A 19,926-nucleotide genomic window follows, 5' to 3' on the forward strand; every position below is an offset into this window, starting at 1 on the left:
TTCATTGACCTTGTTTATAGGTAATTTCATTGTTTAATCACATTAAATTGTTCCTAATTTAATGTTTAAAAGCACTTGAAAAAGGCAAAATCCCATGTAAAATTAGGGCAACAAATTGTATTTTCATTACTGGAAAAAACCATATTTTTATGAGTTATTTTCTGTTATTTTACGGTATTATTTTGGCGCCCCAGCTGCTGGAATATTACTGTTTTTTTAAGATGTTTTTTCTAACAGTGTGAGCAGAGGATTTTCTAACAATTTCACAGTGTTTTTACATACAGTAGTTCACCCATTTAAACTTATCGTCATACGGGTGCCTTATAAGGCATAGGAGAAAAAGACCTAATTGAAAGTCTAAATCCAGGCAGTTTCACATCCTTACATGACAAACTATTTGCAGCTGAAGAGATTCATATATCATATATCTTTTTTTACGTGTGTTTTATTATCATGCTCATTCAAGCCATTTTGATTTTTTTTTATTGCATTACGCGTCATGCATCATTATGCATCATTAGTCTTGACATTACATACAGTTGTGGTTATTACAACAGAAAACCAGAGCTGTTTTGAAACTTCCTATGTGTGTCATCCTTTGTTGGCCTCTATACTTCTTATGCATGTAGATTCAGGGAAACGTAGGACTATATAAAAAATATAGCTAGCTCAAAGGGTTTTCTATTATCAGACATTTTAAATGTTGAAACAGTTTTATTAAGCAGGTATTTTGATAACTGCATTAAACATATAAGCCTTAACATCACCGATGCAGAACTTGGTGATCAGAGCTTGTGGCGAATTCAGTGAAAAAACTAAGTACGAACACAAATTCTAGATTAAACAAACAAACAAACAAACAAACAAACAAACAAACAAACAAACAAACAAACAAACAAACAAACAAACAAACATAATTTAGAGTGATATTTAAAAAAAAAAACTTCATAATTTTCCACTTTAACAAATTCTGACCGTCAGAATAATGAAAGCTTAATTTTTGCAATTATTACCCTATGCTTGGAGTTGCCAATCATAGCAGCTGTGGATCATGTTTTGCTGTGCTTAAATCACAATTTGAATCCCTGTATCCTTCTAACACAATTGGTAAATCACAATGTTGAATTAAATCAAAGCGCTAAATCAAGGTCCTGAAGAGTCAGCTGAATGGGGAAAAACAAGATCTGAGGATAAGCACAACTGGATCATAAGATGCACTTATGAGTGGAAATCCCAATCTTCTTGATTCCTTACTCTAGCATGGCAAAAATTAGCAGAGAAAAAAACAAAAAATACAAAACCAAAGGTTCACAGTCTGAGCAGTGGCTCATTCCGCTGGCACTAAATATGATCCCTTTTAATCCAGCTATTCAGCTATATATGAATACTTTATTTTACTCCCCCACCCCCCCTTTAAAACTCTGTTTGCTAACAACAATTAACTTAATTCAACTTCTTTTTACTAAATCATACATTTTTTTGAGTTAAATCTCCCTCCGTCCTACTTCTCTTGACTACAGGGAAAATGTCTACATTTTTGTTTCTTTGGATAAGCTAGAAAATCAGTATACAAGTCAGTGAGGCAAAATTCACAGTAACCCTCCCCTCCTTTTTCTTGTAAAACATCACTCATCATGATGACCCAAGACAGGATGATATAAAGAGTCATGGTTGACAATCATTCACACCCTGTGTTTTGCTTCTGTGCAACTAGCTTATATGAAAATATAAGACACAGGAATGGGAATACTAACAATGAGGATAACTTCTACAGTCTTTGTGCTTCTCATCCAAACATTTCTTTGTTTGGCTTCAGATGGTAATCAACTATTTCTTGTATTTTTTGCTAAGGCTTTTAACAGACTATCGTGCGTCCTGCCTGTCTGCACTAAATGTAAGATTGTTGTGTCCTCCATCGTTTCCTGTATTTATGTTTGGTTTTTTTTACAATTCTACAATGAGTTATTCGTGATTTTATCATAAAAACTGTTCTTTAAGTAAACTTTCCGCAATTATAAATATAAAAATCAGTTGAAGCAAGTATGATAAATGGATGAAGATTTTCTTTGTTTTTTTACATCTCCAACAGTACTGTTTTTCCAATATTTTTTTCTCTACAGATTCCCAATTTCAACTAATTAACAGGGCCACTGGTTTTTGTTTGGTAAAATTAAATAACCACTGCAATGACATTCGCTGGACATCTGGGGATCGACTTTTGGTTCAGAATAAGAACAAGTGCCTGGGTGTTCAGGGAAAAACTGTGGGCAGTGAAGTAAACCTGTATGATTGTGATGAAACCAGTGAGCTCCAAAAGTGGGAATGCATGAATGAAACTGTGATCGCTCTCAAAGGCCAAGAACTTTACATTGACCTCACTGCCGATAACACAGCTGTGCTCTCAAATAAAGTTGTGCCCAATAGCCACCTTACAATTTCTGGGACTTCCAGTGGTGCTTGCACAAGAACATATACAGGTAAGTGAAAACAAAAAAACAAATACATTGTAAAGTAATTCATAATAACTTTTATGGAAATAATATTAGTGGCATAATAAATTTGTAGATTTTCATATTTAGTTCCAAAACAGTTGTAATGCAAAGATAGTGTGTCAAATGATTACAAGATGTTGATAAATGATAAAAGTATCATTTTGCTTAAACTATTCAAGCTATTCTTTGTTCTTTTCTTATATGTTTTCCTTATTTTGGTCCTTCAGAACTTTACACCATTGAAGGAAATGCAGCTGGGAGGCCGTGCATGTTTCCTTTCTTTTACAAAAGCAATTGGTATTCGGAGTGCACTGCATTTGACTCTCCAGGGAACCGTAAATGGTGTGCGGTTGAAACAAAATATGATCATGAACTCTGGGGTTACTGCCCAACTAACTGTAAGTACACAACAAATTCTAATACAGGTTTTCAGAGTAATAAGCAGAACCTGGACATCCAAATTTAAATGTTGAGGAACGCCATCTTGAGGTACAAGTTCAGTGTAACACTATAATACCTTAACTGTGTTTGTGTCACAGCCAAAGAAACCTGGAACAAAGACCCTACAACAGGAGCATCTTATCAGCTGAACACACAGTCAGCGCTGACCTGGGATCAGGCTGATGCCAGCTGCAAACAGCAGAGTGCCTCCCTGCTCAGTATCAGCAATCCTCATGAGCAGGCTTATATTTCAGGTAAGGAGAAAAGTCTCCACACTACACTGAATATATTGAAAACAAAACAATTCATTTAAGCTGAGAGAGTTTTACAAATAGCTAAAACTTGAAACATTAAAGTTGTTGTGGTCTGTAGACTGTAGACACTGCTCCAGCTGATGATTATGTTTTGAGTATTATACTTGTAAACTTTTGTTTTCTCTGTCTCTTTTGTCTGTTAAACTCTACTGACAGCACTATTAGGGACAAATTGGGGACAGGAGTACAAGCTCTGGGTTGGACTGATCTTCCAGCATTTAGATTATGTGTGGAAGTGGTCTAATGGGAATCCTTATGCATATCTGAATTGGGACTCAGGTAAGTTTTCTTTCAAGTTTCAGGAGCTTGTGTTACCATTCTGATGATAATTTACATTACTGTTGTTAAAATATTTCAGCAAGTCATCTTGATCATGTTTGTCATCTTTTTTTATTGATATAAGAAATGTTATCTGTCAGCAAGTCAATATTTTTTTCCCTATTTTTTATAAAATGTCTTCCACGCAGGCGTGCCAGTCACACTGCAGATATAGCAATAATCAGAGAACCTCTTATTGTTCAGCAATTTCAACAACCGCTAAATTATTGTGGTGGCGTTGTGTGTCACATAACCTTATCACTCTTGGGTAGAAATCATAGGCTTCTATTTTATTTCCACGAAAACTAAAATGCTCATACACAATACACACCATGCTTCTAAATATCTTGAGAATCCTGTGAATTGAAAGTTGCCGAGTCTCATCTCATAAGTGACAAGTTTCATTTACCATCACTGCTCCGTAGGACATCCAGTTTCTAATCCAGGATATAAGTGTGGAATTATTGATGGCGCTGTTCAGCTTTCTTGGCAAAGTTCAAAATGCAACAAGAAACTGGGATACATCTGCTACAGTGAAGGACCTTTGGATGCACCTACTGAAGGTATAGAAAAAAATCCCTTCTCTACCCTTCTCTTAAAAAACTTGATTGACTCTATTTCTTTGATCTTCTTTTGTTCTTTTGGTTCATAGCTCCCGAGAGTGGATTTTGTACAGCACCCTGGATCCCCTACAATGGCCACTGCTTTTACCTTTATCGTAATGAAACAAAAAAATGGTCTGATGCTCAGAAAGCTTGCCGTAAAGAAGGAGGAGACCTAGTAACTATTCGTAATGTAGAGGACCAAAGCTTCATCATCTCTCAACTTGGATATGGTATGGCAATAAAAACTTCTGAGCACCATTTGCATTCCTTTAACATAACCTTCACCCTACACTTTTCATATTTATGCAATTTTTATGCAATTGCTGGTGAGTAACTGAAATATTTTTGAGGCACGATCTAATATGATTGTGTTGGTATGTTCCTGGATCAACAAAAGTAATGTTTGTCCAGTTTCAACATTGCAAGTTATCAATCACATTGCAGTGATGTCATAATGTTGTGATGTGGAAACACCATCACACCACACACCAAACCCTAACCCTACACCCCAAACCTTAACAATGATCACATACCAATGCCGAACGCAAGTTTTTTCCAAGTTGCAAAGTTGTGAAATCATAACAATGTTATTTGTCATATACAGTGTGAATCCTAGACAAACAAACATGTTGATCTAAGAAAAAGACCAACAATTTAGTTTTATGTAATTTATATACCGCAAATCACAGCAACAGTTACCTCTCTGAACCATAGTCGAGGGGGCTTGGAAGCTGAATGAAGTTTAACTTTACTGTAGGAGCCACAAGTAAGCCAGCAGGCTGAGAGCGAAGTGCTCTAATAGGGTGATAAGGTCAGTAAGACAAGATGGTGCCAGATTATTCAAGACCTGGTACATAATGAGAAGGATTTTAAATTCAATTCTATTTTCGATTTAACATGATTATATCAGATAGTCCATTTCTGAGAACACATTTAACCTCATAAAACTAAAGTCACAAGAAGTCAGGTGATTGAATATTGAACAAATTTATGCTCCTTTATACTTCAGCCCTAAATTCACTTCAGTCCATTTAACTGAAAGATGCAAATCCCACATAAATATCAAGTTAACTGTTAAAGTTACAGGAAGTGTTCAGCTTGTAATTAAGTCATTAGAAGTTGTCTCTCCTTAATTGTTAAAATGTCTAATTTGAACATCACACGGAAAAGTTAAAAACACACTCAAACACAGATATTAATGAATATCTTATTTTATAGCTACACACATAATACAATTGTGAGCAATCTATTCTTGGAAATGTATAGCCGTCCACCACCTTCAGAAAATCCAGGGCTCTCACCACAGCTAACAGTCACTTCAGACCTACCATGCAGACTACCTCTTTAGAATAATGACCGTTCATTAGTCGGTCACTTTGGGAATCCTGCTATTTTGGACACAAAACTAGGTTTTTGATTTTGTCACTTCATAAGCATTCAGTCACTTTCTGTTGACTGATCCCTGTATCACTGCACATCTCACATATGATGAAGTTTGTTTACAAGTCCAGCAATTCTGGCAGACGATTAGCAGCAGTCTAAAACTTAAGTGCAAAAGTAACATCTAAAGAGTAGCAAATGAGCAGAATTTATCAAGAAGATTATACAACAATTAATGTTATTTTCTGTCTGCAGCATCCACTGATGAACTCTGGATTGGACTAAACGATAGGAACAGAGAGAGGCTGTTTGTTTGGAGTGATCATTCTCCTGTGAGTTACACTAGCTGGGACTCTCGGGAACCAACTGTCACCTCTGAACAAGAAGACTGTGTTCTGATCAGAGGGGAGGTAAGGTGCACAGTGTGGGAGAGATTATTGATGATTGTGACACGCCAGCTTTTTTCTGTAAAACTATGCAGTTCTGTTAAAGAACACTGGATGCCAGGAACGTCCATTAATATCCAGGAAAATTAGGTCTTTGTTTTATGATATGCACCGTAGCCTGTCTATCTCTTGTTAATTTCAGTTTCCACATATATTTTGCTCTTTTCATTCTTGCAGAATGGAAACTGGGCTGACCGTGTGTGTGATGAGAAACATGGCTTTATCTGCATGAAGACAAGTGACTCTGAACCCTCTGGAGATGAAGTGGAGCTGAACGCAGGCTGCAAAACTGTATGTGAACCTTTCATATATTTTCCAAAGAATGTCTGCATCTGGTTGGTCGAATGCACACATTCTGTTATCTGTTTCTGTTTTGTAAAGGCTGTTGTATATTTCAAATGGCACAATGTCTAAATGTAATTTTGTGCCTGTGGTCCATGAAATATCTAGGAAAGCAGCATACACATAAGGTATGATGCCTAATGAAACATTGTATTTGGGTGCTGTTTATAGTAAAAAGATTAAGAGAACATCTTATTTAGTCATTGCATTTTTAGGAAAAAAAAAACATTCCTGTAGAGTAAACAAGTAGTCACACTGATGCAGTGTGATTCTGCATTCTGGTGTTTTACTCCTTGCTATCACAAAAAGACAGAAAGACAACATTTAACGACAGGCTTGAATAGTTCTCCAACTTGTTTCTCTGCAATGCAGGGTTGGAAAAGACATGGATCCTACTGCTACTTTCTAGGGACTGAGACAAAGACGTTTCATGAAGCCAACGATGACTGCAAGAGCTCAAACTCTTACTTAGCTGACGTTTCAACTGGGTAAAATAGTTTTCATAAAAAAAAAATTATATGTAATTTTGCATCAGGCAGCCTCTAATGTGACTTGTGTAAATATTTCCAGGGTGGATAATGCTTTCCTTGTAAGCTTGGTGGGGCTGAGGCCAGAGAAACACTTCTGGATAGGTCTCTCAAACCTGAAAAACAGAGAATATTTTATGTGGACCAACAATGCCTATGCAAGATATACTCACTGGAACACTCATATGCCAGGTAATGCAAAATGTGAATTGCTATGTAAACTATAGTTGGGAGATGACTTCACAAATGACAGCTAACAATTTCTTTTATAACACAAGGTAACGTGCAGGGTTGTGTTGCTATGGCAACTGGGCATTCTGCTGGCCTTTGGGATGTGTTGCCCTGTACCAATAAGGAAAAATACATCTGTAAACACCTGGCAGAGGGGGAAGCTTTAACCCCAGCTCCACCAACCACTGCCACACCTAACTGCACAGATGGATGGATTAAGATGCAATCCAGAGGCATCTGTTATAAGGTACTGTGGCTGCCACAGTGGTACATGACTTAAGTATTCTGCAGTCTCTATTTTTCACAAGCCCTTTACAAACAGTAGAGTTACCAAGAGCAGCAGTATAGTAGCACTATAAACAAGTAAGTTACCCTGAGCTCCTCCTGATTCAAGGCAGTAGCAGAGGACCAATATTAACTGGTTTTGTTAAAAGAATAAACGGGTAAAGACATGTCCGATGTTATTTTACTCCGAAAAATTATTGAAACCAGAATGCATTGTGCTGCTATAAGCCCCAAAAAACCAAACAAATAAAGAAAAGCCTCACAACCTTGTGATCAGTTTTATGTAGGAAAGATTTCATTCCAACCAAACTACACTTGTCATTTGCATCATTTATGCAAAAGAAAGTATGCATTGACACATGACAAGAGGCTTCTACTTGTGATAACATCCCAGAATGTAAATATAGATGGTATTCCTCTTAGCTTAGCTGCAATATCACCGTTTGGATTGCAGAGCTAACTTCAAAACTGGCCAAAAAAAAAAAAAAACAACCAAAAAACTCTTGCTGAATAAGCAGAGGAAAAACATGTTAATTTTGTTTTGAGTGTGTGTCCCATCAATTTCATAATATCTGTGACAGTTGTGACTTTTTGCCAACAACTTGACTTTCCTTTTTGTTAGTGATTTCTGATCATTTCTGCACATGGGTTTCTGTCACTTCCATACTCATAATCCTTTCTGTTGTAGAAGGATATGATTATCGAATTTCCCAGAGGAACCCACCCGAGGGATTAATAAAGTTCTATCTTATCTTATCTTATCTTATTATTCTGTTGATCTTATTCATAACAAGGATGACATAAAAACAGAGATGACGGCCCATGTTTAGCATGTAGTTCTGAATGTACAAATATTATTAAGCTTCAGATCACAACTCAGTTTCTTATATTTTGTTTATAGATCTTTCCAGAGGCTTCAGAAAAGAGAAAGACCTGGTACGAGGCTAGAGATTACTGCAGAGCCATTGGAGGAGACCTAGTCAGCATTCACAGCAGTGCTGATTTACTACCAAGGCAATTTTCATGGTATGGTGTTATCTGGTCTACAATCAGAGCTACATAAGATAAAAATCTTTCGTAAAGTACACCTCCAGCCTAAGTCACACATTAGTGGCAGTCATAGATTCTTATCATTTTCAAGCAATGAGTTGCGTATTAGCATAATCACTGATAGAAAAAAGGAAACATGTTTTTACAAAATATTTACACAAAATAAGTAAATAAAAGGTCTTTGAGCAAGAAAAAGAAATCACACAAGTATAAACATTTGGAACATACATTTGTCCATTATAGGCATAATCAATACTGGATTGGACTTAGTGCTCCTGACCCAGACACAGGTTATGTATGGAGCGATGGATCCCCGGTGAGTTTACAGTTTTTAACTCTCTACAATGGTTTATGTAGCCAAAATGATGATAACGATCAAGATGATGATTATTAATATTACTGATGTTACAGCTGCTATTACTACTGCTACAAATACTACTACTACTATTCATAATTATCTTATTTTTGTATAAAGGTAAACTTTCAAGAGTGGAGTGATGGAGAGCCAAACAATGAAAATAACGCCGAATCATGTGCTGAAATGAAACCCAATTATTGGGAGAAAACTTTGTTTTGGAGTGATGTGCACTGTGAGAAGTACAATAACTGGATTTGTCAGATCCACGCAGGTACAGCATGGTCACAGTTATACAATTCTTTTGTAGCATTTTTTTTTTGGACCAGAAGATTATTGTATGTATTCTCACAATGTCAAGCTGGTCACTAGTAACTCAACACTATTCTGTTTTTATTCCTTCACAGGAGTCACCCCAAAGCCGGCTCCAGACCCTGTCACCCCTGGTAAGTGCACCAGTGCGTTGAGGAATTTGACCATACTGCCATACAGCATCTTTACATGACTGTTGACTTTCTATTGGGATTACCAGGCTGAGACCATTATTCATACTATGCTGACAGGGAAACTGATGTCTCATGGATGCTGATTTTCTGCGTGGCAAATATTTGAAACTAGTATAATATAATAAGTATAATAATAATAGGCTGAATAATATTATTGTGTTTTGTTTTGTTTTTACCACTAAGCTGTTAAAGGCTGATGGGGTACTGCTGTGACCCCCACTGGGCAGGCAGATGGGATGGATGGGTGTTGTGTTTGTGAATGCGATAACTCAAGAAAACACTTTTGATTTTTGAAATTGATACCATAGCTGTGTCTGCTAGGACACATGTACAATGAATATATGAATGTATGAATGTTTATGAACTCATATGAAATGCGTTTTTTATATAAAGTGCTATACAAATACAGGCCGTTTACCATTCATAATCCAACAACAAATCCAAAATATGTTACAGAACCTAGACTTGCTCTTCTGAAATCTCAAAAGATAATGGAATAATGATTTCAAAAAACAAAACAAGATAAAAACCTGTGAGAATAGTAATAGTAAATAGAAAGTCAGTTCTATGAGTGTGTGAAGCCCATTGAAAGGATTTAATGGCTGACCATCCTTTATTTTTCTCTGTATCTGACGGTGCAAGGATCAGTTGAATTAGACTGAACTGTTTTTTCATAGTTGAACTGTTTATTTGTTTATCAATTCAATTTTATTTATACAGCACCAAATCACAACAATAGTTGCCTCACGGTGCTTTATATTGTAAGGTTGACCCTACAATAATACATACAGAGAAAAACCCAGCAATCATATGAGGCCCTATGAGCAAGCACTTTGGCGACAGTGGGAAGGAAAAACTCCCTTTTAACAGGAAGAAACCTCCGGCAGCACCAGGCTCAGGGAGGCGGGGCCATCTGCCACAACCAGATCTCATTGATACTGTATGAGCATAAACCTCACAGTGAAGAAAGGAAGATTGGATTGTGTAGTTTGAGGAAAAGATGGAAAACATGCAGTTGTTGTTCATAATTTTAAAGCCTCACTGTGAACAGCTGGAAAAACATGAGCTTGTCATGAAAAAAGTTATTTTTTTAAGACTTGCTTATCTAACACATTTACAGCAGTTTCCAAACATGTTTTTATAACGTTTTCTTTGAAATTTTTGAAAAAGAGGGTCATACTATTTGCACATTTACTGAAATAGATTGCGCATTTCTTATCTATTCTCAGAATATAACACGACATCTGATGGGTGGCTAGAATGGAATGGGGCTCAGTATTACATTAACAAAAAGGCGATGGCCATGGAGGACGCTCGTATGTTCTGCAGACAGAGGCATGGTGACCTGGTATCTATCAACAGTGAAGCAGAAAGGATATTTTTATGGAAACAGGTGAGCAATGGCATTTGTAAAACATTTACCAAGGCAATGGGTATTTAAGTTATAATTGCAAAAACTTAAACATCCAGACACCGACAGTTTTTTCCTATGTATCCATGTTTTTGTGCAGATTTCAACAGGTTATCAGAATTCTTGGATTGGCCTATCTGTAGATCTTGATGGAACATTTCAGTGAGTATGAATTTAGTGACAAAAACGTAAATGCAATTTACAATTAACTTAAATTTATGTAACAGCAAGTTAAAAAGTACTTAGTGCAAGGCAGCATGTCAGATAAGTATACCAGTTTTAATTTCAGTCAGTCATATCTTGAGTGTTTGATTTAAAATCTACTGTTCTGATACACAAAGGGGAAATTAAATGTGTCTTATTGTCCAAATACTTTAAGCTCTAACTGCAAATGCAGATCTATTTGCATTTCTATTTGCGAAGCTTTGTCTGTATTTGTAAAATTTTGGAGTTTCCTGTTTGTAATCTTTCCCACCAATTTTACTCAGTTATTACAGCTAAAAACAACAAAAGTGTGACCAAAAAGAAGAAGGATAAGAGTATCTTTAATGAACCCAGTATGCCACTGTCTTGGTATTATTGTCACAAATCTTTTACAGATATATTTAAACAAATTTATTTTTTGTGTTACATTAAGGTGGATGGATGGTTCTCAGTTGTTGTTTCAAAGTTGGCAGGAAAATCAACCTGACTTCAAGAACTTTGATGAGAACTGTGCTTTCATGACATATCACAATGGTGAGTGTATCGAAATACGATTCAGTTTCACTGAAATACATACAAGTGGTATCACCCAGTGATAGCACTCAGGCCATCCTGTCACAACTATCCCTTCAGTTTTACTGGCACCCTAGTTTTATCACAGTAATACGTATCCTTTACAGCCCATACACACATATCAAAGAACAGCAAAAGTACAGACATCCTAGAAATACTACTATTAGAAAATATAAGTTGAGTTGAAGTAAACATTCAACTTCGTACTCAAGTAAAAGTTAAAAAAAAGTGAAATGTAGTCACAGTCACACACTGTTTTACTTTAAATTCATCACAGCAGCTGGACCTTTAGCTTGCAACACACTGTGTAAAAAACTGCACACAAACAGTTTGTGTGTTTGCTGATGTTTGCTGAGCTGATAGAAACATTTGAAATTTGAAATTACCTGCCACTTAAAAAAAAGTCACTCCCATTATGCTCATTCCTCTATTGTAGCACTAGCTATGATGCTAAAGTACCTAAACCGCAACGTACGGACACCTGCAGTTGTTGTGGTGTTATGACAAAAAAAAAAGAAAAACACCATCCCGCCTTTAACCCCTGACTTTGGCACACGTCATCTCTTTTTACGAGTCATCCTCTGGTGATAAACACATGAACAGGATTGACTTCTGCTTCAAATCGGTTTGATGTTTTGAGGCTCGCAGGGACAAAATAATAACTTGACCCTAAAGCGTTAAAGCAATAGTAATGAGTCTGTTTTGAAAATGTAAGAAGTAGAATACAGATATTTGTTTAAGAATGTAGGGAGTAAAAGTAAAAAGTATGTAGAAAAAGAAACTACTCAAGACGACATGCTACAAAAGATAAAATGAGTGTGTGATATCAAAATTGATTGAAGTTGATTTTTTTAATTATTCATTCAAGTCAATAATGTTATTCATTTAATATGCTGACCTGGCCTGCAGGATTCTGGCATGACTCCAGCTGTGGGCTTGAGTATGCGTCCATTTGTAAGCGCAGCAGCTCAACACCTGCAAACACCACCGCCGCAGTGCCTACAGTGTCCCCAAAAGGTGGATGTCCACACCCCTGGAAAAAATTTAACTCTAAGGTCAGATGTCTTTTCATGTCTTTTAATCTTTCTATTATTTACTGTTGAAGCAATATGTTCTTAGTGCTTGGAACACTATATTGATCTTTTTCATCTTTCAATTTTAGTGTTACAGCATCATTGACAATCAGAATTTAACATGGCATGATGCAAGGGAAAAATGCAAACAAAAGGGTGGAAACTTGGTGTCTATTACTTCAAGACAGGTGGAAGGTTTGTTTCATTTTCTTTTCACTCAAATAAGTATTTCGATTTTGTTACCTTCTCGTCTTTTGCGGTCCATTTATGATACTACCACTGAATTTCTTTTGTTGTGCAGTTTTGGCATACCCACAAGTTAGAGCTGATACCACGGTGCACTTTTATTTGCAAGAAAATATCTTAACCATAAATCTTTGTCTACATTTTCAGTGTTTCTACTGTCTCAAATGGCTGATGCGCCTACTACAGACTTGTGGATTGGTTTATTTCAGTCACAGTGGAGAACTTACTGGACTGATGGACAACCAAAGTCATACATCAATTTGGGTAATAATGTAAGTGGGAAAATAATAATCTGTTCTCAGTGAGTAAAAAAAATCATGCTGAAAATCTGTAGCTATATAGACTGGGTAATGTGTCAGGAACGAACAGATGCCACCTGGCTTGACAAAAATGAAAATGGTCAACCTAGAGAGTGGCCAAATTCAAATGGGGTGATACAGTACCATAGCTCATTAACCTAAGATGGGGGCTCATTATTTAAGACCTTGTATGTGATGAGAAAGATTTTAAATTCAATTCTGGATTTAGAAGGGAGCCAGTGAAGAGAACCAAATATAAAAGAAATGTGCTTTCTCTTTGTAGTCCCTGTCAGTATTCATGCTTCAGCATTTTGGACCAACTGAATGTTTTTCAGGGAGTTTTTAGGACATCCTGACAATAAAAAAACTACAGTAGTCAAGCCTAGGAGTAATAAATGCATGAACTAGTTTTTCAGTGGAGAGTCCCAGAAAGCAGTCTTACATATCTGTTTAATATCCTGGTCAAAACAACTCTTAAGATTCATCACAGTGTCTCTGGAGGCCAAGGTAATGCTATCCAGAGTAAGCATGTGGTTAGATACCATATTTCTAATATTTTTACCAGTATCACACTAAGATCTAGGAGGAAAAGAACAGAGATGACTCAGTAGCTTGTATGGCCCCCGCATGTTTGTATACATGCTTGATGATATTGGGGCATGTTTCTAATGACACGACTGATAGTGTTTCAGGTGTCTCCCACCAGATTTGAGACATCAGAACATTAAGTGAGTAAAAAACACCCTAAATGCATTTAGAATATATTTAGAACTACACATTCAATTCTTTTAGTAATTATAGTTTTTTTTTGGTCACAATTCCAGCCCACCTGCTTTATCTGGGCTTGGAACTGGCAAAAGTGACCTGAAATACGCACTCTGGTGGAGTTATTTTGTGTGTGTGTGTGTTTTTAAGTAGTTTTAAACCTTGTGATCCACAAAAAGTAAAAGTAAAAGAAGAACTGACTGTGTTACAGTCAGGGCTGGAGCAGTGGCTTCGCTCATGCGCGATTCATTGCAGTTTGGACGCGTAGGGGTTAACATCTGCTCTGACACCAGCTGGGGGACACTGCTGTGTGAGGATGATCTGCTGCCTGTGAGCGCTTTGGCACGGGCGAGGTGCCCATGGCAGCACCCGCTGCTTGTTGAGAGTAAGAGCGATACGTGCTTTCACGTCACAAAGTGGTCATAAGTCTTCCTAAAAACACCAGCAAAAGTCGCTAGATTTGTCACTAGTCGCTTTTTAGAAAAGAGGGTCTGAAAACTCGCTAAATATATCGCCAAAGTCGCCAAGTTGGCAACACTGGTGCCATTGCCAAACCTATAAAAGTCTTTGCATCCTGCCATGGATATGCCTCTCCAGACTGTCACAGAGCCACAACCAAACTAGTCATGCTGAACGATTTAACATTATGGTATTCTATGGCAAATACCAATCAAATTCAATGAAGTTGGACAGTGAGCACAGGCCACCCTACATGATGTAGTGATCTCAGGCTACTCTTACGAATTCTGCTTCTGATTGTTTGGTCAGAGACATTTACACCAGTGCCCTGCTGGAGATGACTTGCTGGGCTCTGACAGTGCTCATCCTGTTCCTCCTTGAACAAAGGAGCAGATACTGGTCCTGCTGATGAGTTCAGGACCTTCTACAGGCCTGTCCAGCTCTTCCAGAGTAACTTCCGGTCTCCTGGAATCTCTTCTATGCTCTTGAGACTGTGCTGGGAAACACAGCAAACCTTCTGGCAATGGTACATATTGATGTGCCATCCTGGAGGAGCTGGATTACCTGTGCAACATCTGTAGGATCCAGGTATGGCCTCATGCTACCAGCAGTGACACTAACTCTAGCCAAAGGCCAAACTAGTGAAGAAACACTCGGAAAAGAGGAGCAGGGGGAAAATGTCAGTGTCCTCCACCTGTAAAACCATTCCTGTTTTGGAGGTTGTCTCACTTTTGCCCCTCTAGTGCACCTGTTGATAATTTCATTAACCCCAAAGTTGCTGACACTGATTAACAACCTGCTCTGCTATCCCAGAACTTTAGCTGACTCGATGCTATACTTTGGTTAAAAAGTGTTCCATTAATTTTTTGAGCAGTGAACTTGCACCATGTAGATACAGTCTATATTACCTATTGTGGAGGGTCAGACACATTGAAATAATCCATAACTTTATATTTTTGTATTTACAAATAATTAAAATCTTTGTGTTTACGTTGCAGCATTGGTATTGGTATTATAAACAAAAGGTAAGTCAATTTTAAAGATCCAAGAATGCCCCGTGTTCCCTGACACAGTTCCCTGTATCATCACGTATCATTATTCTCTGTTGACCCAACTCTGTTTCCACAGAAAAACTGTTTTGTGATCAATACCAAGCCTTTAATTGGTATTGGGAAATGGATTCAAAAGTCATGCAATGACACCAATGGATTTATCTGTCATCGAAATCTTGGTGAGTCCATTTCTAACCCCAGGCCTGTTGCCACCCAACTTCAGCTGCAGCTCCATCACACTCTCTCTAGCTTTTCTAAAACAACTAAAAATTTGCTTTGACATTTCATTCCTGTAATTAATATCTATATATAATATATAATAACAATAATATCTATGATCAAGGGATTCATCACTGGAAATAGCTATAATAACTTTTTAAGAATGATTCAGAGGGTTTTATTATGTAAAAAAAATAAAATAGTTTCTATTCTCATCCTAAACAGACACATCTCAACCAGATTCTCCAGAACCAACAATTTCTACTAACTACATCAAAATACTCAATGACTCCATTAAGGTTGTTCCTCAACAAATGAATTGGGATAAAGCTGCAGAGTACTGTAAAAATGACGATGCCCTCCTAGCTAGCCTGAGGAATGAGTGGACGCAAGCTTATGTTGAGCTCCTGGCGCTGAATCTCAAGGCTCCTCTTTGGTTTGGATTACACAAAGCGCAGGTAAACTTTTGAAGACATATAAAAAGTTCATAACTCAATAATAGGGCCAACCACTTCGAAACTTCTGACTGCAAATTCAATCAAAAATCTACTTATGTGCACAAAAAATTATTTCAACAAAGATTTTATCTAACGAAATAATCTGTAATTATGAAAATGAAATCTTCGTTGATGGATAAATATACTGGCCTAGTTATTTATCCAATCATTCGGTTATTTGTGAACTGAGATTAATCATCCATCCATTTCAGTTAAATCTAGCTATTGCTTTTCATAATACGTCTGCCAGCACCACGTAAACACATTTGAAGTTGCTGTGTAGCACTTGCTAACTTGATTACAAAGATGCCAATAAAGGTCATATAAAGAAGCAGTTGCACATTATGCTGCATTAAAAATAAACACTTTTAAATGCAGCAGTCATTAAATAAGCATTGTGGAAAGTTTCACTGTTTTACTAAAGTGCCTACCTTACCCAGGGCATGATCAGTGCAGCCTCCCTAATCCAGCAGGGAGATGCTCTGTGTGAGGAAGGCATGTTGAGCAGCAGCACTTCTTATGTAAACTCTTAAACTGTTACTTTAAACTCCATCATTTTACCCAGCTCCGGCTGTCTTAGCTAAAGGAGCAGATACTGATCCTGCTGATGAGTTAAGGACCTTCTAAAGACCTGTCCACCTCTTCCAGAGTAACTGTCTCCTGGAATCTCTTCAATGCTCTCGAGACTCTGCTGGGAGACACAGCAAACCTTCTGGCAATGGTACATTTTGATTTGCCATCCTGGAGGAGCTGGACTACCTGTTTTTTGAGCAGTATAGATTATCATGTTAGTTTGAGTCAACTCCGTTCAACTGTTATATCCTCTGTGCAGCTATGCTTACTAAGGGAAATATTCCTAAAAGCCGAATAAAATAGATAAAAACAGGTGTGGGTCACAATCAGCCAAGGTTTCTGGTGAACCCACTGTTAGATCTTACGCCACCCTATCATTTGAGTTACTCAGATCAAATGACCCAAGATGTGAGAGGGCGTTAAGGCGTGTGGGAAGGGATCTCAAAACTGGATTACAGATGAGAGGGTTCCTATGGTTCTGCTAGTTTTCTTGATTGGTAACTGCTGTCTCATTAATCTTTTCTTTCAGATCAATGGCTCTTTCCGCTATGTTGATGGATGGCATTTAATATTCAGTCGATGGGGTAAAAATGAACCAAGCAAGGACAGAAGTTGTGTATACATGGATGTGGATGGAAAATGGAAAACCACTCACTGTAACGAGACACTAATGAGTGTTTGCATGAAGTCGACAGGTACGACCAAACACTGGCTAATAGATACCCTATAACCCTGTAATGACTGGCATGTCTGTTTCATTTAAACTTGAATCACTGTTGAGAAGCTTAAATTACAGATCACAGGTACTGATGTCCGTAAAATTCTCTCTCTCTCTCTCTCTCTCTCTCTCTCTCTCTCTCTCTCTCTCTCTCTCTCTCTCTCTCTCTCTCACACACACACACACACACACACACACACACACACACACACACACACACACACGTTTGTTGTCAAAACAATAAAACAATACATTTAAGAGTTTTAAAAGATGTAATTCATTGATCTCATTGACATCATTGTCTCATTCACAGATGTGCTGCCAACAGAGTCAGAGTCAACTCTTTTTCCAGGAGTTTGTCCTCTAGACCCAGAGGCAACAATAGAAAACAAGAACTATATCTGGGTACCATTCAGGGGTTATTGTTATATTTTTATTACAGAGCAAAAGCGCTGGCAAGAAGCATCTACCAGCTGTGTAGCACATGGTAGGCGACTTATCTGAAAGATACTTTTATGCAATAAATTGCTGTAGTTTTCATTAACAACTGATTTGTTTTGTTAAGGTGGAATGCTTGCCAGCATTGAAGATTCCTCTGAGCAAAAATTTCTAGAAATTAACCTGAGAACTTTTCAAGATGGCTACACATCTTTCTGGATTGGCCTGTTTAAAAAACAACACAAAGGTGAGTCATTATTTATTTTTATGGTAAATAATAATAATAATAACAATAGTAACATATTTTTTGATCATTTGTTTTTAAACCAAATTTTCAGTTCAAAATAAATATTTTTTTTAAATGATGTACACTGTTGTTTTTGTCTATTTGCCTGCAGAGGAATGGCTCTGGTTGGATAAAACAGTCATTAGTTACACTAACTGGGCTGAAGGTCAACCTGTTAATGGCAGCAGATTACCCCGCAGAGGAGAGATTAGTACATCAGATGGGACATGGACAGATATTGGCATGTGGGTTCAAAGACCTTACATCTGCAAGATACAAAAAGGTAAAATAATCTTTATTTATAAAAGTGTTTTCTCTTTTTCTTTTCTGTAATGATATGAATCTCTAGTAAGATGTTCACAACAGACATGACACAGTCATATGAATCCAAAAGGAATAACTCTTGTTACCGTGTTACAAATGCAAATACCTGTTTACGCCATAGCAATTTACTTTTATTTTTAAATGAAGTAGAGTTACTTTGTGATAAAGTGTCTTATTTGATTGTTCTTTTTTTCCCTTTTGTAGTATTGCTACCAAAGCCATCACCATCATCGAGTAAGAAACACCTCTTTTAACTATTTATTTTACATATCTTGTTTCAAATTATTACAAATGTTTTTTAGCTGATTACCATCTACTTTTTCACTCTGTACAGAAACTGGATTACCTCATCATCAGCGTGTCTATATAACCACTGCAGTTGTGTTAGTCATTACTGGAATTGCAGTGGTGGCAGTCACTGCTGTCTTCTTCTTCAAGAAATTTGGTCATCAGTTACCCGCCCCTAACACTTTCGATAACCCGCTCTTCTTCAGTAGTAGGGTGTCACAGCCTGAGCAAGCTGACACCAGTATACTGGTAGAGAATGCAGCAGAAGAGAACACTGGAGATTTAATCAGTATGTAATTTAAATATTTTGGGCTCATTTGCATGGCCCATGTGATTCCTAGTATGTTATGAAAATTTGAGCTGAGGTGGCAGTAAATGGCTAAAAGCATATTTGAAACAACACAGGAGAATGTTTAACCAAATATGTATGTTATGACTGTGAAAATTGATTAAATTTGCTTTTGTTACGAAATCAGTTTTACCCCGGTTCTTTTTATTCCTCGAGCATCCAGAGACGGCACCGGACTCAGTAGTCATTTCACAAAACCTTTATTCATCTTTACTCATCTTTTACTCATCTTTACTCATCTTCATTTAAGCATGCATCTTCTAGAAGGGAAGACGAGGCCGGTGTGTCCCTCTCCAAATCTTCACTCCTTTGTCTGTGAAACACAGTTTTGTAGGGGCGACCCTATCATAAAACCCCCCACGGTGTGCTGCAAACTCTGTCTGTGTCTATGTGCACGAGCACATGAATGCCTACATGTGCGCGTTCCCTGGTGTCTATGTGAGTGCTCGTGTGTGACTGTGTACGCATACCTGTGTGTATGTGTGTGCACATGAGTGAGTGTGCGTGTGGATGTGTGTGTGCACATGAGTGAGTGTGCGTGACAGTTAAAACACTGTGGGTGTAGGTGACTCCCTAGGTCATAAAACCCATCTCCCTTCCAGACCACAGTTATCCAGTTACAAATGTTGAGACCCCCACCCAAACATCCTCTGGGGAATTTCCACTCAGCATTAACTCCTCTCTGTTTTACTTTCACAGTTCAAGTGGGGGAGGGGTCTCCTACAATCTACTCCTAAGTTCACAACACAATGAGGCCTTTATTATATTAAGGTCAGTGTCTCTACAATAGTTCTACATTCTATGTTAACACATTTCTAAACTCTAAATCAGCTAAACATTCCTACACTTTATTTTCTGAA

The 19,926-nt window shown here is 37.5% G+C and overlaps 1 protein-coding gene across 1 annotated transcript; it reads left to right on the plus strand.

Moving 5' to 3' along the window:
* The first annotated feature begins 1,741 nt into the window (after nt 1–1,741).
* LOC106676186 (macrophage mannose receptor 1-like) lies at nt 1,742–19,119 on the plus strand. Its single transcript, XM_024799385.2, has 31 exons — nt 1,742–1,819; nt 2,121–2,477; nt 2,720–2,890; nt 3,032–3,187; nt 3,404–3,526; nt 3,991–4,128; nt 4,218–4,400; nt 5,806–5,960; nt 6,174–6,287; nt 6,711–6,826; nt 6,909–7,057; nt 7,144–7,343; nt 8,283–8,407; nt 8,675–8,747; nt 8,907–9,060; nt 9,194–9,232; nt 10,522–10,685; nt 10,804–10,865; nt 11,341–11,441; nt 12,390–12,535; nt 12,643–12,748; nt 12,947–13,071; nt 15,321–15,347; nt 15,451–15,553; nt 15,819–16,051; nt 17,193–17,358; nt 17,695–17,868; nt 17,947–18,066; nt 18,218–18,388; nt 18,634–18,663; nt 18,764–19,119. The coding sequence occupies exons 1-31, from the start codon at nt 1,756–1,758 to the stop codon at nt 19,012–19,014; spliced, it is 4,296 nt and encodes a 1,431-aa protein (XP_024655153.2). The 5' UTR covers nt 1,742–1,755; the 3' UTR covers nt 19,015–19,119.
* The last annotated feature ends 807 nt before the right edge of the window (nt 19,120–19,926 follow it).

Source organism: Maylandia zebra, linkage group LG18 (genome assembly GCF_041146795.1).
Source record: "Maylandia zebra isolate NMK-2024a linkage group LG18, Mzebra_GT3a, whole genome shotgun sequence".
Classification (NCBI taxonomy): domain Eukaryota; kingdom Metazoa; phylum Chordata; class Actinopteri; order Cichliformes; family Cichlidae; genus Maylandia; species Maylandia zebra.